This window comes from Trachymyrmex septentrionalis, unplaced genomic scaffold (genome assembly GCF_001594115.1).
Source record: "Trachymyrmex septentrionalis isolate Tsep2-gDNA-1 unplaced genomic scaffold, Tsep1.0 scaffold247, whole genome shotgun sequence".
Lineage (NCBI taxonomy): Eukaryota > Metazoa > Arthropoda > Insecta > Hymenoptera > Formicidae > Trachymyrmex > Trachymyrmex septentrionalis.
In genome coordinates this window covers 68,742-91,954 of record NW_017305405.1, presented here as the reverse complement: position 1 = coordinate 91,954, position 23,213 = coordinate 68,742, and the positions used below count along the sequence as shown (strand labels likewise).

The 23,213-nt window shown below is 37.7% G+C and overlaps 1 protein-coding gene across 1 annotated transcript in view; it reads left to right on the top strand.

The window, feature by feature from the left end:
• Nucleotides 1-23,213, top strand: part of LOC108748841 — a 144,132-nt gene that overhangs the window by 62,689 nt on the left and 58,230 nt on the right. The window contains exon 5 of the mRNA XM_018487213.1: nt 20,449-20,528. Within this exon, the coding sequence (XP_018342715.1) occupies nt 20,449-20,528 (80 nt within the window). The remainder of the gene's footprint in view (nt 1-20,448; nt 20,529-23,213) is intronic.

The following is a 23,213-nucleotide window of genomic DNA, read 5'->3' as shown; positions in this document are numbered from 1 at the left end:
GCTAAATAGTCTACAGACATAAAAAATAGAATGCATGAACTTCTCTGCCCAGTTAACAATTTTTTTATTTAATTTAAATATAAAATTTTTTTACAAATAGTTAAAATTCCAAAATTAATATTGTAAATAATATTTTTTAAATTAAATTAAAGCGCAAATAACAAATTTTAGAGATAAAAATTTTTTTGTGAGGACAAATTTTTCCACCATATTAGATCCTGCATTTTGAATTTTGAAAATTTGACTTCAAATTCGGATTTAGTGACCTTAAAAACCTTGCTACTAAAATCATCACTCAGTTCTTAAAACTTTTTCTTCAAAAACATTTTTGGCACAAAACGTTTTTCTTTATGACTACGCAGAGATTATCTTGATAAAAAAAAACGTACGGTGTTAAAAAAAAATAAATTTAAAAAATAAAAGTTGGCACTTTAAGATGCCGTAAACAAAAGTTGAAAAAAAAATTTACTTCCCTAGCAAAAAAATCACAAATATGTCAAATTTGACAAAAACGTTAATTTTGACGTTTTTATCTTCATTTTTCGCAAAAACCTGACGTAATAGAGCAATTTCATTGCCGGATTCGTGTTCAGTGCGCGAAAATACATCGGAAATGGTATTTTTTATCCAAACAGCAAAAAAAAGTCTTAAAACATCGATCTGTGTAATTTTCGCAAAACATTTTGTGGATAGATGAGGCCATATTTACCAGGCAAGGTATTCTCAATTAAAGAAATAGTCATGTTTGGTTACATGAGAATCCTCGAGTAATCAATGAACAACATTTCCAACACAATTTTCAATGTAATGTGTTACGTCCGGCGGACTCGCACGACTCTTTTCTTTCGTAGAGATCTGGAATTCGTCGAAACACTAAAATGTTATCTTCTTTTCTTTTTTTTTTTACACTAAAAACTAAAACAAGGAATCCGGTATCTCCTCGTGAATGTCGCTCCGAGATAAACTAAATCAATAATAAATACGTATGGAAAGCGTAAGACCGGCGCCAAGATTAACGGTCAAGTTGCGGACGATTCTCGCGAATCCGTAATTACAAAATCTAAGAAACGGCATGCGACGTTCAGGGGTAGATTCTGAGTGGTCTCGTGGCGACGATGCATGCGCGCGAGACGTGGGTTTTCTCATAAATCTTAAGATCATAAAATTTTGGAGGACACTTTCCCATACTACAGATTCCTGTCAACATCCTTTCCTCCCCCAAAATCTTGACCAATCCAAAAGCAAAGGAAAATCCTACTACCAGCTAACAAAACCTATTCCACCAATCCGAATTTGAGTAATCTAGGGCGATTAGTATAAAAATCGCGGTTCCGCGGCCCTCGTCGTAGATTTTTCTCCAAGTTTTCTCAAGTTACACTTGTCGCGCAGATTTTTCCTCCAAGTCTAGAGAAGTAATCGCGATTCTCAGAAAAATTCCACCTGATAGAGTCAGTGCATTTATTTGAATCGATGGCATTCAAGTGCATCTAAAAATCTACGGCGTTTCTTGATCGGGGGAATTCGAAGCTGAGCCACAACGTATTGCACGCCACCTTCTCCGAGTTTTGGGGTCATCCTACATATCACCGTCTCAACAGTGAGTTTTCAATTTTATTACATTACATTGAGTGGTCCCTCCCCTTCTTTCCCTCCTTTTTTTTCTTTTGGGGACCTCACTTTAAGGATAAAATTTTTAGTGCGCTCACGCCGTGCGTTCGCCCCTCGTCGCCGCCATCTAACGAGAACCAGCCGATCGCGCCAACTCGCAGCCCGTGCTCAGGTTAATAATGCGATAAATCCGCAAAATCAACCTATAATTCAATCAACAATCTCGGAACAGATTCCCCCCGTACAGCTTTCCCTTACAACACTCTCCCCACCCCTCGAAATTTCGTACTCCCCTATCTCCAATCCATCTCCGATTTCCCCCACCCCCTCCATACACCATCACCGCCCCCGATTACTCAACTTCCCGTTTCCGATACCACCCCCTCAACTTTATACATCCAACCCAATGGCTACTCTCCCGCTGCCTCTTTTTTTTCACAACGCCCAGCAGCTATTAGACTTCTTGACCTATTTTACTCCCTCCAACCAAGACCAGGTAATCGTGAGGATCGTAGGATCCGATGGCCTGTTTTCGATCCTATAGCGTCTCTTATCCCCCTCGAGCCTTTCTCCCTCCAACCCCATGATCCTTCCCAGTATTAATTCCCCCCCCCTCCCCCTCTCGAATTTTCCCTATCCAAGGTAACACCGCATTCCGAGCCCCTTCACACACTCACACACACACGCTTACACATGTACACATAATTATCAAGATTGTACTATCCTAGTATTTGCTTTCTTTTATTTTCACTCAAAATGTATGGTCAATATTGATTTTCTTATATTATATTGGGTTGTCCGGAAAGTTCGTGCGTATTTCTCAACAGATGTCGTTTGAAGGCGAATATCATATGTTTATGTCGATGCGATGTGTCAGATGCTTTCGTGTTTTGATTAGTGACATTTCAAAGCATAATTAGTGATATTCATTATCCCAATAAATTAAAAACTGTTTACTTGAAATCAGCTTAAAGATGGAAGGAAATAACGTGTTTTTTCGATGCATAATGCTTTTTTATTTCCGCAAAGGCAAGAACGCGACACAAACTCGAAAAAAAATATGTGCCGTATACGGGGAAGATGCCGTAAGTGATCGCATGTGCCAGAAGTGGTTTGCTAAATTTCGTTCAGGAGAAATGAATATTGAAGATGCTCCTCGCTCTGGCCGGCCAGTCACCACCGATGTCGACCAAATTACAGCTTTAATCGACTCCGATCGGCAAATCACAGTTCGGGAAATCGCAGCAAGGTTAAACATTGGCAAATCAGTTGTTTCCGAACATTTAAACAAGCTCCAGATTATAAAAAAGCTTGATGTTTGGGTACCGCACGACTTAACTGAAAAAAATTCGATTGATCGCATTTCCATCAGCGATTTGCTATACAAACGCAACGAATACGATCCATTTTTGAAGCGTATCATAACAGGCGACGAAAAGTGGATAATTTATAATAATGTCGAGCGTAAAAGGTCATGGAGCAAGCGAGGTGAACCGCCATCGACCACTCCGAAGGCAGGTTTACATCCAAAGAAGGTAATGCTCTGCATTTGGTGGAATTGGAAAGGGATAGTGTACTATGAGCTACTACCGAACAACGAAACCATCGATTCGGACAAGTATTGTTCACAGTTGGATAAATTGAAGGTGGAAATCACCAAAAAGTGTCCGGAATTGATCAATAGGAAAGGCGTCGTTTTTCATCATGATAACGCCAGACCTCATACAAGTTTACAGACTCGACAAAAATTATTGGCGCTTGGCTGGGATGTTTTGCCTCATCCACCATATTCCCCCGACATTGCACCCTCGGATTATCATTTATTTCGGTCGCTACAAAATTCAATTAATGGTTTAAACTTTGCTTCTTTGGAACTCCTCAAAAACTACTTGGACAGCTTTTTCGCCGAAAAACCCCAGGACTTCTACGAGAGGGGAATTTTGAAATTACCCAAAAGATGGAAAAGTATTGTGCAAAATAATGGTGCATATGTTACAGAATAAAATTACTTTTAACAATAAAAATTTGTCGTTTGAATTTTGCTTAAAAATCCGCACGGACTTTCCGGACAACCCAATACTATTATTAAATCAACCCAGTAGTCTTTGTTCAAATAAAACCTCTCCTCGTATTCCTAAGTTCTCCCGCGATTGCACTTCGCCCTCTCCCCGGTCACTTGGATTAAGTTCCATGACCGAAAGTCAGGGCATATGGCCATACTGGCACAGCTGGCGTTAAAGTGCGCTCTCTCGGCGCACTGACCCAATTTGGGCCCTTTTTAAAGTACGCCCGATTCGTGTGTCGTGTTCAACGGAGCATGAGCAGAGGTTTTCATTTCATCCTCCGTTCGACCCCCAGCTCGTTAGGAACCTCAGGACGAAGCGAAACGCTTCCCGATTTGCGTCGGTCCTTCCCCATAGTTCCCTTGCGGTCCCGAGTCTGGATACGACCAAATCAGTCTAACAATTCGGTTTCTTGTTACGTTCACCCCCTCAGCTCCGCATGCGCTCGGAGCTTGGACGTAACAAATGTATGGTTAGGAATAATAAGCAATATTTTAATTGAATATCATTTTCTACCAGCTTATTTGAAGAGAATGGATTTGTCGCACTTTTATAAACAATGAATTCTATGACTTTTTGGAAAATATTCCTTTAAATATAAGAATGAGTTTCTGGTTTCAATTGAATGACTGTTCTGCTTACTATGGCAGAGGTCCTCGACAGTAGCTTTATATTCATTTTTCTAGAAAATAAATCGGTCGTGCTGAACCTGTGGCTTGGCCTCCGTGTTCAAGATCAGATTTAACACCATTAAATTTTTTTGTATTAGGTATTCTCAAGCAAATAGTGTATGCAATGCCTGTTAATGATCTTCAATCATTAAAACAAAGAATTGTGTAAGTGTGCGAAGAATTTATATATAGACGCACAATATCAGTCAGCCACTTGTTCTCTCATCGATAGATGTAATGTTTATCTCCGGGCTGGAAGTCATCATTTTGTCTCTCCCGCGATTTGAAGTATGGCCATATTAATTAAAAATCGTATTATATATTCCACTTTCGATTTTTGAAGCAAATTTGATGCTTCTATCGAAGCTACATTGACATACAGCTTCGATTAAACTCTAGCACTCTTAACATTGTAGGCGCGTATCGTCACCCGAACTCCTCTACTTCTCAAGCAAGTCTCGACAATCTTATTGCTCTCACGGCAAGTCAAGAATTAACTCTCTTGATCGGTAATCTTAATGCACATCATCCCTTGTGGGATGCCTCTCGACCGAACAGTGCGGGTCGTATTATTAGTGAGACCGTCGATCAACATAACTGCGTTATACTTAATCCTAGTTTACCTACTTTTTATTCTCATCCTACCAGAGCTCCTTCTCTTATTGATTTGGCGATCGCCTCGTCCTCCCTTGCATCGTTATGTGAATGTATTGTGCTCGAAGACACGCGTGGTAGCGATCACTGTCCGGTTCTCGTACAAATCGACTGTCATGTTAAATACGCCTCTTATTTCTCTAATAAACTTATGTTTACCAAAGATCAATGGAACCAGGCGTGTATTGAGATCTCCAAAGCTTCTTTTCACATTGTTAAATCCGTCATGAATCTCCTTGTCGGCGATCTTATTTCTCAATATAACCAATTTCACTCTGATGTTCTTGACATTTTTTTGCATCACTTTTTGTTCCCCTTACACTCTCACACCTCAGACATTAACAACATACCCTTGTAACATACCCTCTAAGCGTTTCTCGTCTCCCGCCCCTTGAATACACTCGGGCTGTTCGTCGTCGTTTGGAATTTTGCAAGGAGTATCGTTCGGTCTCGACCTTGGAAAATTACGAACTTTACATGAACAAGGTGCGTGAATGTCGTAAGATTCTTAGAAGAGCTAAACGACATGCTTGGCGCGAGTTCTGCAAATCGCTGGATGGCAGGACCTCGACTGCGGATATTTGGCATACACTCAAATGGTTCCGCAAGTTATCAAGCAATAAAAGTTATGACAATAGATTTTATGATAACCCGGCCACCATTCTCTCACTGATAAAATCTGTCCTCCTTTTTGCTCGCCCCCGCCTTCCAACCTATCGGCTGACACTTCGAGATTAAGTCCTTATTCATGGTTGGATTCTCCTTTCGAACTTAGTAAACTTCGAGTCGTTCTCGCCTCTATTAGATCCTGCTCTAGCCCTGGATTGGATCGTATAGATTACAAAACCTTGAAAGCACTTCCGTCTGATCTCCTTGAATGTTTCTTGTATATTATTAATAACCTCTTCCACTACTCTCTCTTCCCCCCCTCAATGATCACTCTCGCTAATCCACTTTATTAATAAATCTTATGGAGGGGGCGTGCGTCCCATCTCCCTCATCTGCTTTCTTAAAATTCTTGAAAAATTAATCCTTAACCGTCTTTGCTGGATAATAGAATCTTCCTACCACCTTATTCTTTCTAACTCTCAGTTCGGTTTTAGAAAGTCCCCCTCGAGAGTACGACTATCAAAACCAAAAAAATACAAGTTTTGTCCGCAATTAGAAATACATGGTGGGGCGCTCACTCTTAGCTTCTCTTTGAGGTCTATCGTTCTATGCTTAGAGCCTCCATTGAATATATAGCCTTGTATTTAACTTATCGCGTTCTCGAACTTTCCGGAAATTAGAAGTTATTCAGAATCATGCGATTCACACTTGTTTGGGCTGTCGGATTTCCATTTCAATTAACGCCCTTTTAGCAGAAGCCAAAGAACCTTCTCTCCAGCTCCGCTTTCAATTCCTTGCTGCTAAATTCTTTATCAAAATTTTTTTTGCTACTGATCACCCAACATCCGAATCCTTATTTAAACTGGCAGACGCTTCCAACGATGCTGATTTCTTCTTCTATCTGATAACACACTTCCCTGCCCTCCCCCCCCCCCTCTTCAAAGAGGTAGCTAATTCTTGCACGCGTATTGATCAATCCTACATTCTTCCTCTCTATCGTCATATCTTCTTCACTCATCATACGCCTACTCTTGTTCAGATCTCTCCTTCCTCTCTACTGGCTCTCAAAGAGAAGCCTTTCGATCTGCGTGCCCATGTGTTTGACGAACAACTCACTGGGATTACTGAGGGTTCTATCGTATTTTATACCGATGATTTCAAAATTGATACGAGGGCAAGACAATAAGTTTTTAGAAAAACATAGTGAAGCACATTTTTTTTAATGATTTATTTTTATGTCTCAACATAGTTTTCTTTCAGTTCGATACACTTAATCCAACGATTCTCCAACTTTTTTCTGTCTGAATAATATATTGGGAGTATAAATACCATAAGTTTCCGCCGTTTGACAAACAATGGCGCTACCAGTATGTTATAGTTAAAATTATCAGCTACTTGTATAAAACGTCATATCGTAAGATTGGACACCTGGCAAGAACATAACCTTGAAATATTAGCGATTTTGCATCAGCATCTTATATCTTTTTTCGTGCGAAAATGTCGAGTTTTGAGCCGAATAAGCATCATTTGCGGGAGCTTTTGATTTACTTCTTTAATTTGAAGAAATCTGCAGCTGAGGCGCATCGATTGCTTGTAGAAGCATATGGTGAGACTGCCTTAAGTGAGAGAAGTTGCCGTGAGTGGTTTCAAAAGTTTAAGAACGGTGAATTTGACGTCGAAGACAAAAAACATAGCGGAAGGTCGAAAGTGTACGAAAATACGGAATTGGAAGCTTATTGGATGAAGATTCGTGCCAAACGCAAGAAGCACTTGCACTTACATTAGGAGTGATTCAACCAGCAATTTCACATCGCTTAAAATCCTTGGGAATGATTCAAAAGCAAGGAAATTGGATTCCATATGAACTGAAGCCGAGAAACGTTGAATGCCGATTTTTTACATGTGAAATGCTGCTTGCCAGGCATAAACGAAAGAGTTTTTTGCACCGTGTAGTCACTGGTGATGAAAAATGGATCCACTACGATAACCCAAAGAAGAAGAAATCATGGGGACCACCTGGCCATGCTTCAACATCGACAGCCAAGCCGAACATTCATGGGAAAAAGCTCATGTTGTGTATTTGGTGGGATCAGCTAGGTGTCGTTTATTATGAGTTGCTCAAACCGAACGAAACCATTACTGGGGCTCTCTACCGAACACAATTGATGAGATTGAGCCGAGCACTCAAGGAAAAACGCGCCCACTACTACTCCAGACACGACAAAGTTATTCTTCTGCATGATAATGCTCGTCCACATGTTGCGGCGCCGGTCAAAACCTACTTGGAAACACTCAATTGGGAAGTTTTACCCCACCCGCCGTATTCATCAGACATTGCTCCTTCTGATTACTACCTGTTTCGATCGATGGCGCATGGCCTGTCTGAGCAACACTTCACATCATGTGAAGATACCAAAAATTGAGTCGAATCGTGGATAGCTTCAAAAGATGAAGCGTTTTTCCGATGCGGTATCCGTATGCTGCCAGAAAGATGGGAAAAAGTAGTGGCTAGCGATGGACAATACTTCGAATAAAACATTAGGTACCGTTCTTTCACAATAAATGCCCAATTTTTGATAAAAAACGGCGGAAACTTATTTATACTCCTAATAATTTGTCCAACCTTTCAAAATAAGCCTCTGTTTCAGCGATGAGCTGCTCTCTGGTTGTCAATCTCTTTTCTCTGAACCATTTCTTCAGGTTTGGAAACAGAAAATGGTCGCAAGGGACTATATCTGGCGAATATGTTAGATGAGGAAGCAATTCGTAGCGGAATTCGTTGAATTGGCTATCCGTACCGGGCACGTGTGCATTGTCTTAATGGAAGAGCACTTTTTTCTTTGCCAAATGGGGACGTTTTTTCTTTAAAATGTTGTTGAAACGTCCAATGAGGCTGCATAGTAATCGCCATTAATCGTTTGCTTCGACGGAAGGTAATCGATATGAATTATACCGCGTACATCCCAAAAAACTGTGATCATCACCTTTCCGGCCGACTTCACGGCCTTCGCCTTCTTCGGAGCTGGTTCAGTCGGTGAAGTCCATTGTTTTGACTGTTCCTTCGTCTCGTGTGAAGTAATGGATCCATGTTTTGTCCACAGTAATGAATCGACGCAGAAATTCATCTGGATTACGTTGAAACATCTTCAAACATTGTTTTGAAATCGTCACACGGTCGCGCTTATGGCCCACAGTGATCAAATGCGGCACCTTACCGATAGATTTTTCATACTCAATTGTTCGTGCAAAATTGAAATCACTGTACCATATGATATGACTGTGACCAACAAGCTCGCGCACTTTTACTCGTCGATCAGTCAAAACAATATCGTGGACTTTATCGATGATTTCTGGCATAGCAGCCTCAATTGGACGTCCCGAACGAGGTGCATCACATGTGGATGTACGACTACGTTTAAATTTATTTACCCAATTGTATATAGTTGTAAACGCTGGTGCAGATATGCTATGAACATTATTCAACTCGACTTTGATTTCTTTCGTCGTTAACCATATGTAGATGTTTGATCACTGCACGAAACTCGTTTTTTTCCGTTTTGCAAAAAATGCAAAAGTTGTTCGCTTTAATCGTCTACAGAAATGAAACCATGCGATGAATTCCGCTCAAAATTTGACAGTAATCAGCTGAAAGATGCTACTTGTCAAGAAATAATGTGACATGACACTGCGAGTGCCCTCCGACAGATTTTCTAAGAACTTATTGATTTGCTCTCGTAATTACCATTATGTCGGTTCGGCAGTTTATTCACCGCAACTCTAAGCCTCTCTCCTACACAGGCTCTCTGCCGATACATCGGTTTTTCTCCTCAAAGATCTGGGCAATCTATAATGCTATTCTATCTGCCATTGGTCTCAACTTTAAATTTGTATACATTGTCACAGATTTTCGAAGTGTTCTCAATACACTTTGTAGCTTTAATAATAATAGTAACTATATTATTCCTCGTATCAAATCGGTTCTTGTCGAGGCGGCCGCGTTCAATATATTAGGTTGTTCGGAAAGTAATTTTGTTTTTTTTTATAAAAATGAAATTTTTTTATAGTGAATAAATATTTTATTGAATTATATATTGTCCATTCTGGTCCAATACCTTTTGCTGGCAAAAAACTGATCCAGGTCATTTTTGACTTCCTCATTTGAAGTAAAGGTTTTACCGTCTAAAAAATTTTGTAGAGACCGGAACAAATAATAATCAGAAGGTGCCAGATCTGGAGAATATGGTGAGTGTGGCAGTATATCCCATCCAAGCTGTAAAAGCTTTTGGCGAGTTATCAAACTTGTATGAAGTCTCGCATTATCTTGGTGGAACACTACACCTTTTCTATTGATCAATTCTGGCCTTTTCTGTTTAAGTGAATCATTCAATTTGTCCAGCTGATGACAGTACACTTCAGAATTGATCGTTGTGTTGTCCGGTAGAAGCCCAAAAAAAAAAAACGATTCCTTTGAAATCCCACCAAACAGATAGCATCACCTTTTTTTGATGAATATCGGCTTTCGAAGTGCTTTGAGCCGGTTCATCTTTTTTACTCCATGATCTCTTGCGTTTAACATTGTTGTAGACAACCCATTTCTCGTCCCCAGTGATGATGCGCTTCAAAAATGGATCATTTTCTTGACGTTTGAAAAGCAAATCACAGACGTCAATGCGACGGCACAAATTTCTTTCCGAAAGAATATGAGGAACCCATGTCGAGCTTTGAGATTAAACCTAGGCGTTTCAAATGATCATGAACGGTCGAATTCGATAAATTTAATCTCTCAGCGATCTCACGAGTTGTTATTCGCCGGTTTGCATCAGTTAATGCCTTTATTGTGTCTTCATCAGCTTCAACTGGCCTTCTAGAACGTGGTGCATCTTCAACATCAAAATTGCCGGATCGAAATTTTGCAAACCAGTTTTGGCACTGGCGTTCTGTCAATACATCTCCATACATATCGGATAATTTTTTTCTTGCTTGAACAGCATTTTTACCTTTTCGATAGTAAAAAAGTAAAATATGCCAAAAATGCTGCTTTTCACTTTCCATATTTGATAGGGCACCAACCAAAAACTACTGCGTAGAATCAATCGACTTTTTTCACAAGCAAGCTTTGCTATATCAGCTCTCAAAATGATTATGCGGCTTAAGTGTGAAGTTGGCTGTGAAAAAAGTTACAATTAAGCTACAATTAAGTCCTCTGTTGGGAAAAAACGAAATTACTTTCCGAACAACCCAATAAATTAAATTCGTCTGGGTTTTCTCCCACACGGGCGTTACGGGTAATGAGAAGGCAGTCGCATATGCGAGATAAGCCATCTCGAGCGGCTCATGATGCTATTCAGAGTCCTCTACTCTGACTATTTTTCCTTACTGAAGGAAAAGTTTGATAATAAAATCGATCGAGTACTTGTCGAATCTTTGAATACTAAAGGGACTCGTTAATTTCAGTATCTATAAAAAAAGAAACCATTGTATTACCGATTCCCGCTTCGCAGAGAGAGCATAATTACGGTTACGCGTCTTAGAGTTAATTACTACAATATAATTTAAAACATAGCCTTTTTAGGAAAAATTTTATTCACGATCCGACGTGCGATTGTGGATACCTTGCAAGATGCAGATCACGTCTTACTTCGATGCCCGGTTTACGCTGGCCACGCTAAATATGTGTGCTCTGCTTTCTTTAATATCATCAATCCCAATCTTGATAATCTCGTTGTTCAAGGCCTGCAGAACCCTTCGCCTAGACTCTGTCGCCTCTTATACAGTTTCATCCAACTTGCAGTTTTTATTTTATGGCGCGTGTTTCCGTGCAGGTGACACGCAAACTCAGGGATACCCTTGTTATTCTTTCCTCCTTCCATCTTCAGGCCTCTTATGTCGCTTTTCTAAAGCTGCGCTCTCTCGGTGTCATTGCTATGGCCCGAGTCTTTGAAGGCGCTTCATCTGCCTCCTTTATTCAGTTTACGCTTATTTCTGTTTTTATGCTTTTCTTTACGTACTGATCATATTTCTGTCTCTTGCACTGGCCGTATTGACCTCCACATTAAATAGGAGGCAGGAGAAGGCATAAACATAAAAAGAAGAAGAAGAAGTCTCCATACCACAGCCGAGAAAAGCCTGGAAAAAGGCAGAATAATTTTGTGACTATGAATTCCGTGATTCTTATAAATCCACACTAAATAACAATAAGTTTATGTTTTTCAATTATCACGATCACGTTTATGCAAATTTTTGTTTTTCATATTAATTGTATCGCTTATAACGTTTCACGCACATGATCGATTTACAAACGAATTTATCAGTTTGTTATTATTAATCACTACCGATTAATTATTTAGGAACTGAAAATTAAATCCAAGAAAGAAATTGTAATACAGCAATTAATAATCAGAAGTTTTCGTCCTTTTGTAAATTGTATCGCGTATCAATACGTTCACGGATTTATCCACGTACTTGATTGATATTTATAAACAAATTTATTGGCTCACTACTATTAATCAGTGCCGATTAATCATTCGGCAACTGAGAATTACTATTAAGAAACATTGCGATAATCATAAAATCAAATTCCATCGCAAATCGATATGGTTACTGATTTACACTGATTACTTGAACGATAAAATGAGGAATTTACTTTGTTACGGTTAGTTACCATAAAATACTATCGATTAATTATTCGACGAGTTGAAATTATTTGAATACGTTCTACATATGTTACTCGACACGGAGGCTCGATGTAAACAAGTCAATCGGTTAGGTTAGGTTTATATTGAATGCGTTTATGTTCGCGATCACAACGCCGCGCTGTAAGCATCATTTATTCTTCTTAGGTTTGTTCTTTATTTCCGCACTGTCTGGACAGGTGCACACGGTGCAATAAATTGGAGTGAACAAACATATGTTAAGACAGTGCAGGAATAAAGAGCAGATCATTTTCTTTCATATTTGATGAACAATAAGGATGAAATGAAAATATAATTATAATAAGTTTGGTTCTTTGGAATTAGTGCTGTACTGTGCGCGATAAATTTCAATATTATTAAATTGTATCTCTTGTATTTAATTAATAATTTGTATACATGTTTTGGCTAACTTTTTAGTCATCTTCAGTATATACAGATGAGTCTGCGATAAACAAGGATGAAATAATTCTTACATTATGTAAGCGAACGCATCCGATAAGCGCTGCCGAACGTATGATCCAGTTGACTCTGATGCGAAACGCTATCATATTTTGTAATTAGTTGAACGCATTGAGAACGTGGCTATTGCAAGTATTTGTAAAAATATAATTTTTTTTTTTTAGGAAAAAGATTTTACAACACATTTTGCAACATGTTTCACATGTAAAAATGTGATTGAAAAAATATATTATAAAAAATTCCTGTGTTTTTTTTTATACTGACAGAACGTTAATTAAGTCTAATTTCTCTCTTGACTTTTTCTTACATTTCTGCAAATACAAAATGTTCCATGTAAATATGTATTGGTCATTCTGAAAAGAGCGGGTTAAACATCTTACAGCAAGTGCTCAAAAAGAGCTATTTATCCTAACGCAAGTTCTCATGCGTTTCAACAAGTTTGCTTAGACGTTTTCCATAACATCTTTGATGGCCCAAATAGCATGTCGCAATCTCATATCTAAATTATCGATATCTTCGGCGTTTTGTAAATTTCTTCCTCACAATATCCTTATAAAAAAACACCGTTTATGGGTCGACAGCAACTCACGTTTTAAATTGAGATACGCTGGTGTATATCCGGTGGCGTCATGTCGCGCGGAATTAAACGCGAATTAGAACTCCGATAGATGTTCATTCCAATTTTTGTGATTACGTGATTATCTACATATATATTGTGCGATCATCGTCTTAAGGGTTCGGTTTGTGCATTTGACCGAATTGCATTGCGGTGCGTGCGCTGGCCTATACACATGCTGATCGAGTACGCTTTTAAGAGTTTTTCTAATTGCGACTACTTAAATTGTGTGCCGTTGTCTGAAATTAGCGGCTCTGTGCGGAGTAGTACGGAATACTATTCGGTTTAAAGTCTTCTTTTAGTATTTTATTTTGAGGTCATACTGCTGGAGCTCGAATACCCAACGTCCGAGTTAAACGGTAGGAGAACCTAATTTCTGTAACCATTTTACTTAGTGATTGATGGTCAATAATCACTATGAAGAGATAGCCTTCTAAATAGTCCTTTATGCGCCGGATTCCCTATACGACAGCGAGACATTCGAGTTTGGTAGCGCTATAATTGCATTCGGCCTGATTCAATATTTGGCTCGCATAGGCTATCACGCGGTCGCCTTCGAGAAGTTGCATTAAAACGGCTCCTAATTTGATGTTACTTGCATTGATCTGTAACATGAACCGTTTTTAACTTTTCATATGCGGCTTTCTCGTCCGACCGCCACGCTTCCAGCGCGTGTTCTTGGGTGTGAGTGCGGTGAGGAGATGGCTACGATAGTGAGGTCCTATATGAACCGGCGGTACCACGAGGTGATTCCAAAAAATTGTCTAATTTGTTTTACCGTTTGTGATACCGCTAGTCGACTATCGCTTTCATTTTTTTGGGATCCGTTCTTATCTCCTCCCTGTTGACTATATCTAAGGTATTTCAATTGTTCTACGCAAAAACGGTATTTTTCGAGATTTATTTTCAAGTTAGCATTTTAGAGTCATCGGAAAATTTCCCAGAGCGTACTCAAATGGTCTTTGAACGTACCATTGATAATTATTATGTCGTCGAGGTACATGAAAACTGTTCTAATTTCGATTTTAACGCATCTAATAATCTTTGAAATATAGCCGGAGCCGAATGCAGGCCGAACGGCATTACGATAAATTGATAAAGGTTTTTCCCAGGTAACATAAAGATGGTAACGAGCTTGCTCTCAAGTGTAAGTGGTATTTACACGTTTTTTAGTTCAAGAATCGTTAAGTATTGCGCATCCCGAAGTTTATCCAGTGTCGCGATAATTTATAGCAGGAGGTCGAGTTCGATCACCTCGTTGACCCGGCAGAAGTCTATGCAGAACCTATTTTTTTCATTTTTCTTTTTGACGACTCGGGAGCTCCAGAGATTCATCGCTGATTCTATCACACCGTCCTGCTGCATTTGTTTGACTTTGTTGTCAATAATCACTTGCATGGCAGGATTTCGAGGGGCTGTTTGATTAATCTGTTTTTTGGTTTGATACGGATGAGATATTATGTGAGGCGAGTAAGGTCTTGTATGGATGTGATGCTATGTGAGGCGTCGTGGTAATTCGGTCTCGAGAAATTCATGCAAGAGTTGGTTCTCGCTTTTGGTTCTCTGCGAGAGTCCTTCTGTCAATGCGGCAGTGCCGGTTGGTTACTTAAGAGGAGCGGGATCGTAAGACATATTTTTACCAACAGGTCGACGTCGATAGGGACTAAACTTTTCAGAGTCGGTGTAATGTGAAACGTATGCCAGATTTCCGATTACGACGAATAGGCTGATGTGATCGGACAGTATGATCATCTGACTGTCGGCGAGTTGCAATTCCCCTATCTTTCTTTTGATGTGAAATTGTACCCTTTCAACCTCGCGCGCGGTGTCGTTGTTTACAAAAGGTATCTCGGAACTCGTATTTAGCAATGCTTATAATTTTAGTGTTTTGACATGTATGTGCAGCCGAGGCGTGTATTTTATGCTGGTGATCGGGAGGTGGCCGGAGCCTTCTCGGTCGGCTGCGCGTTTCCCAGCGGTAGGTGACAATTCTTTGTTAACACCCCGTCCTTGCCGCACTGTGAGCAGAACTTTTTTGGCGGGGGTCGGCAATCGAATCGAGTATGTCCCTTTTATTTACATCGCCAGCAGCATTCATCGCAGTTACGAGGGTGGTCCCAGAAGTACCCGACCTGACGTACAGATAGCGGTTGTTGTATAAAAAAAATCACTGTAGGGGAAAGCACCAACTTTCTAAAGCTTAACTATGAAGTTTGAAGACGCTACGTTGTTCAGTATTTGTTTGGCAGCCATCAATAGTGGACGATCTCGGTGAATTTACAAAGATGGAAAAAATTGGTCATCGTTATGTGATACAATACTTTCGTTTGAAAGGTCTTAGCCCAACCAATATCAAAGCCGAGCTGGATTCTACTCTGGAGGAGTCTGCTCCTTCGTTTACAACAGTAAAATATTGGGTGGCAGAGTTTAAACGAGGCCGTACGAGCTGCGAAGACGAACATCGCAGTGGTCGACCAAGTGAGGTAGCCATTCCAGAAATGGTGAAGAAAATCCACAAAATGGTATTGGGTGACCGTCGATTGAAAGTGCGCGAGCTAGCAGACATGGTAAACATTTCAAAAAGTGCTGTACATCACATATTGACTGAAAATTTGGAGATGAGAAAGCTGTGCGCAAGGTGAGTGCCGCGCTTGCTCACAATCGAACAAAAGCAAATCGAACAAAAGTTCGAATTGCTTCCCCACGCACCCTATTCGCCAGATTTAGCCCCCTCGGATTATTTTCTCTTTCCAAACTTGAAAAAATGGCTCGGTGGTAGAAGATTTACCAACAATGAAGAGGTGGAGTCTACGGTTAATGGCTATTTTGAGGAGTTCAACGGTTCTTACTATAAACTGGCCATCGAAGCTCTTGAACATCGCTGGGAAAAGTGTATCGAGCTAAAAGGAGACTATGGTTGAGAAATAAAGATATTTTTTCCCAAATATTTTGTGTTTTTTTTGTTAGGTCGGGTACTTCTGGAACCACCCTCGTATATACGACGACGGCGGTATTTTACGAATGATTTCTTTTATTTTTCCCTCCGCTTTCTCGAGAGCGGAGAGACGTTTGCAAGTGACGACTTCGCGACTTAGCTCCTGGATCCAGCTTATATCGGACTGTCTCATTCGCCATTGATAGGAGAAGTGCATGTTTCGGTACAAATATTCTAACTGCCGTTATTCCGTAGTTATCCCGACGCGGTGTATCAAGACTATTAGTGCGGTAAAATACAATATTTGAAGAAAATTTTTCTGCTTTCGAGCGTCTTCTAATAATTGAAAATTATCCGCGTGCAGTAAGAATGCGGCTTTAAAGCTACTAACAATTTGTCCCAGATTTCTTAACGTCTGCGTTTACATGACATCATGTCTGTGTATCTCCCTTTAACAATCTCTGTAAACCTTTAAAAAAATGTTGATCGGTGAGCTCGTAATCTTCTTTGAGCTCCACCGCGCGCTCTAAAAATATCCATGAGTTTTTTCCTTTGAACTGAAATCTTCATTTACACATCTAGTTGATAATTTTTGCAGATAAATTCATCCTTGGGGCTCAAAGAGGTTGTATTTGCAAATGGATTCATACTCTCGTTATTTTAAGCTGCGACAGATACGCGGCGTCCTGTTTCTTGCGGAGGCGGCGGCGATGCTCAAGTCTGGAAATTCCTCAGTTTTTCATTCACGAAGGTACTCGGACGATGATGCAGCTCGTCTAACATACCCTCGGTATTTAATTTGTGGATTTCTATTTCAACAATAATCTCGCTCTTGGTCAGTGCGTATATCCAGGATTTCGGCACAGTGTTCATCTCTTTCTTCCGGACAGATCCCTGTTCGGGCGCCATGAAACAACCTAACTTTTAAACTCGTCGATGATTTTTTGATTCGGTAGCATAAAAGAAGTTTAGGCTTGGAGAGGAGATACAATTACAAATCAACGAAAAATTATAAAATAAAATAAAACTTAATTTATTTGAAGTATATGTATGATTACAATAAATGTGTGCGTGCTGCGTGCGTGCGGTCGGGCGGGTTGGCATGTGTGTCGCTGTGTTATATCATAATGTGTGTACGTGGAGAAGCGGCACGCGGTCTAGCGCGCGATGTTTTGGTCGGCGTGATGCGACGCTGAGCGCGGACAGCGCGGAGCGCATCTCAGCTGTACTATGTATCTTTATGTTGCCCGACTATTCGACGGTCTCGGCGATCATATTTATCGCTTTGACTGTGAACGTAATCGCTTCCGAGGGCTGCCAACCTATCGCTAGGTCCAGTGCCTTATCCAGCCTTTTTGCGTTCCTCTTTGAGGAGGGCCTCTGTGTCAAAAATATAGATCAGTGGATAGTTATTGTCTAATAAAATGTTGGTTTTGATTGGTACTGTAAGCCGACCTTTTCAGGATGGATTCTGAATTTTAGTTCTAACCATCCCATGACACAAAAGAGAGGGACGATTCTTTCGCTGGTTGACAGAGCTTTTTTACTATCAGACTTTAAGTTTTATACACAAAATTTGACGTTTATTATTAACATTTTATTAGACAATGACTATCCACTGACCTACATTTTTGACACAGTCAATCGATGTATAAAAAATTTGATTAGAAATAGACACATAACACATAGAGTTTTGGCTGACAATGTCGGGACGAGTGAATCTGTTTCTTGGCTTACGGTACCATTCATTCCGTTCCACATGAAAAAGTTCAAACGTTTCAATAAAAACGACATCAGAATATCTTTCCGTAGTCTCAATAAATTGAACAAATACATCAAAGTACAGAAAGATATTTGTCCACATACATCGAAGAGCAATGTGGTCTACAGGATTTCGTGTGGTGATTGTGATGCTTCATACGTGGGACAGACGAGCAGGAAATTAAAAACCAGGATTGCTGAACATCGCAATCACATTAGATACAACACTTCTGGGCGTTCTGTCATAACTGAGCATAGGAGACAGCTGGATCACGAATTCCAATGGGACGAAGTCGTAATTTTAGACGAGGAGCCTTGTTATCGGAGACGTTTAGTTTCCGAGATGCTTAATATCAGGAAGCAGAAGAATGATCTCAATTTACAAACTGACACCGATGGCCTCCACAAGGCTTATATTCTCATCATAGATAAAGTTTGACTTTCTGATACTAACAGTCCGTCTCCTCTCTCAGTCTGTTTTGATCCGCACTACTGAACGTACATAGTAGCCGACGCGTAATGTCTGTCTTACACATCTGCGTTCTTTCTTTCGGTATATATTCCGAAAGTTTTTTATTCCTTTTTGGACACACTCGTTTGAATTTTTTTACACATGATTTCTGGTGAGTTCTGATTATATTTTTTTATTATTTTTTATTAGATTTCCGGTATGTTAATTCATTTACGCGTAGATCTTTTTGTGTAAAGTTTTTAAGTTTTTCTTTTTATCAACTAGAGTTTTGCCAAGATTTTTTTAATACATTTGACGGTTCAATCGTACGGAAATAATGCCGAATTCTACATCAAGACTCATCCGAACTGTGAATGTTATGAATATGCGATCATTTGCGATAATTGATTTTGTTCTGTGATTTTTTCGTTATGTTAATGTCTGAAGAGGGCTCAATCCGATAACCGAAACTTGTAACGTTATGTAATTTTACCTTTGTTAATTGAAATATATTCTTTTGTTAATTTCAAAGAAACGTGTTGATTCTTACTTTGCCCGTTATTTATTATTATTTGGTTTGTATAGAACGAGTCCTTTGATTTGTTACTTCTTTTAGTTGAGGTTAAAAGAAAGTTTTTTAAGCTAATAAACTTTAAGACTGCTTTTGCACATTTTTTTTACGTACGATAAGTAAAATTTTGTAGGGAATTAAAAAACCTTTTGATTTAATTATTGGTATTTTTTACGTAGATGTAGCCGAATCCGAGATATTTACATAAAACATTAAAAAATAAGTTTTGTTCAAAAATAACAGGAAATATTTTTTAAATATCGTATTTCGGAAACTATTGTATGATCGTATATGAGTAAAAAAACAATTTTATAGAGAATTCAGTAAAACTTATTTGATAAGAGGTTTGTACGTAAAAGTAATCAAATTTGAGATATTATCGAAAAAAGTGAAAAATTGTTTTATTCTTGAAATTATTAAAAATATTCTTTAAAAAAAATTTTGTTTTCATTCTATCATGGAAAGTATTGACGCACGACCTTAAAAGAAAATGAAATTGTGTGTAATTTTGCCAATTTTCTTTTTGATAATGATTTTTATTTTGATAAAATGAATATTTTCACAGATATATTTAAAAAACCAATTTTTTAAAGCTGAAATGTTTCTCAAGTTCGTTGATGGTCAGGACTTTTAATATGCTATTATATTATGTCATTTTGAACAACTTCTCGCAAACAAATTTTTTTATGGCAATTTTACCTCCAAAATCTAATTTTCCTGAGCTCACTTGTTCAATTTTTATTTTTGTGATATTTTATTTATTGAAACTTAAAATACGAAGCGCCTTACCGGTCCGAGTGTTAAGATGTTGAACTACTATATATTTATTTAAATTGAATTAATTTTTAGAAATAAATTGTGACCCGATGAAATTATCGGATTCACACAATCAATCTGAAACAAATAATCCCCCCAAAAGTTCCCAAATCTTAAAAAACTGTAATAAACTTATTGCGAAAAATATTGCCTCAGCCGGGAGTCGAACTCGGATCTCTTGCATTCCGTGCGAACGTCCTAAGCCTTTAGACTATCGTAACTCACACGGAATGCAAGAGATTCGGGTTCGACTCCCGGCCGAGGCAATATTTTTCGCAATAAGTTTATTACAATTTTTTAAGATTTGGGAAATTTTGGGAGGATTATTTGTTTGAGATTGATTGTGTGAATCCGATAATTTTATCGGCTCGCAATTTAATTCTGAAAATTAATTCAATTTAAATGAATGTATATTATATAGTAGTTCAACATCTTAACACTCGGACCGGTAAGGCGCTTCGTATTTCAAGTTTTAATATAAACGGTCTCGTTTCCAATCATATTGTTTTATTTATTGAATATCTTGTTTTTCGTTTTTTCAGCAGAGAACGAACAGGGAATAGGTGATTGGTCAGCCAGCTATAATTCGTATACCGACTGTGGCGATGTTAATTCCGTACAAGTATGTTTATTTTAAGTTCGTTTATTCCTAGATTAATTTTTTTTCAATAGTTATAGCAAAACTGTAGCTGTAGGAATAGCTCTTTGAAAGAATTGCTTAGCCTATACAGGAAAGCCGCTAATGATGCTAAAACAGTGCCATATTTTGAGATAAGGAATACAATGAAAAATAATGAATTGTAAGAATCTTAATCAAGAAATATTTGTAAAATTAAAAAAGTAGATTTTCGCCCTCTAAAGGTTAATAAAAATTAAAAATAAAAACTTTAATTTTATATTAAGGAATCTTACGACTTATCTATTGAATACCATGATATACCACATTTCAAGCATTACATGAATATATTAATATAAATTTAATTAAAAACCTATAATAAACTTATTAAATATATTTTACTTTTTGTTTAAATATATTTTACTTGTACAAATAATTTATATGTATCAATAAATAGTTTAATGAATATTTTGAATTAAAAATTTTAGTATATAAAAACTATTATATTGTAATGTTTTTATTTTTTGATAGGAAATGATAACTTAATCAAAATATATTTAATCTAATACAAATTGCATTAGATTAGAATTGCATTAGACTAGAAATACTTTTATATAGCTACTTGCTATTATATTTTTCTTGTTTTGTCAGAAGATTTTGATAAAAAAACGGAGAATAATTATAGTTTAGAACAAGGATCCAACATCGCTCTAGTCGTTGCCGTTGATAATAAACAATTTCTTGCGCAATCATGACTACTGAGCAGCTGTTTCTTATCGCGCGCTTAAATTTGGCGATAGGCCGGACTTATTCGGTGATTTTTAGTAATTAATTTTTCGTTTATTGTTGTGAAAGTTGCAAAATGATGCAGGACTTTTGGGTCGGTATTCAGTCGATTTTTGTATTTGAGACTGTCTTAAGTACAGTCTTAAGATGTCATAAACCAAGAGTGCTGCATCAGCATCTTATGATATTACTTAAGATATTTCTTAAAATAAGATTTCTTAAAATAAGAACGGACTATGAATATTGCCCTTTGACTTAGTTTAGTGTGCTTGGTGTGCTCTACCTGCACACGAGCGCTGTGTCAAGAATTAGGGGATTTTAGGTCGCATTCGAAAATGCTACCCGAGTACTTTTGAGTATTATTTTATCCTTGTTTGTAACATTTGGTTAACACAAGGATAAAATGATACTTGTGGACATTTGAGTAGTTTTCGAATGCAGACTGGGACGTATTCGGATTTACACTCGAATGCTCCCTGGGTATCATGTTGTTCATTTAACGTTCGATAAATAACAAAGATGGAGTGATTCCTGGGTAGCATTTGGGTAGGAATCTGAACCTGTATAGTCGCTTGAATGTCCTTATTTCATATTTATTATTTCATATTATATTTTCAAATCTTATTAGCAACAAAAATCCATTAATTCGGTTGATCATTTAATAAATATATATGTTCCAAATTTATTTTTATAACCGGAAAAACGAATATTTAACTAATAAAAGAACTTCCTCCAGTATCACTCTGATTTTGATTTTGTCTTTATTAGTAAAGTATCCATGCTTTGGGAAAAATCCTCAATCTCAATTGTTTTAGAGATATTGTGGAAAGGAATGATTTTTTCATGCACAAAATTCGTTCTACTTTCGTTACTAAATATACTTTCGTTAATAATAAACTGATGAAATTTGATACATTAGTATATACCATGAAAAACGTCTTGCAATCATAGTCGTATGCACATAATCAAAGTTATTATTCTTTGATATGCTGTCTTTAAGAAGCTATTTTTTTTCAATGTGTACATGATTTTTGGAAGTAAACGTAAATAAAGTAGGTACTGTTCAAAATTTTTGTTATTAAGAATTGGAAAGAGATAAGAAAGAAGTTGAACCTCGATTAAGAATTAATCGTGAATTGTGGAACTGGACCTTTTCTCTCTTCAGCCGTGTATAGACTCAATTAACTTTCTATATCTTAATGAAATATCGCAATAGTTATGAAACTTTAGTTAAGTTAGAACTTTATCTCACTTTTTGTTATAACCTTTCATTTTGTAAGAACACGCCAATAATGCTTCTTAATTAATAGTCATAAAGTCAAAATATTATCAATAAAGTCCATTTTTCTTTTGGAATTCTTCGATTACTAGTGAGAAATGGTGAAGTCAATTAATTAAAATCATCAATGTTTCAGAATCAACATACATCTACATTGTTTTTGACTCTGGAACATTGATGATTTTAATTAACTGACTCTACCATTTCTCGTTAGTAACCGAATAATTGGTTTCCAAAAAATAAATGAACTTTATTGACATACTTCGATTTTTTACAACAAAATGAAAGATTATAATAGAAAATGAGATAAAATTCTCGTAATTACGATATTTCATTAAGATATAGAAAGTTAATTGAATCTATACACGGCTGAGGAGAGTTAAATAAAGCTTGAAACAAATTATTATAAGAACAAAGGACTTTTAATTTAACCAACAATATTGAGAGTGTACAGGGCACTTAAGAGTCAAATATTGTATAACGAAAATTTTTTTTTTAAACTTAAACGAGAAGTATATATAATATAATATTCTATAATTAATTAAAAATATAATATGTTTCGGTCTCACGATTGAGCCTTCTTCAAATATGCATACAGGAGATGTTACATTGGATGAGAGACTCAC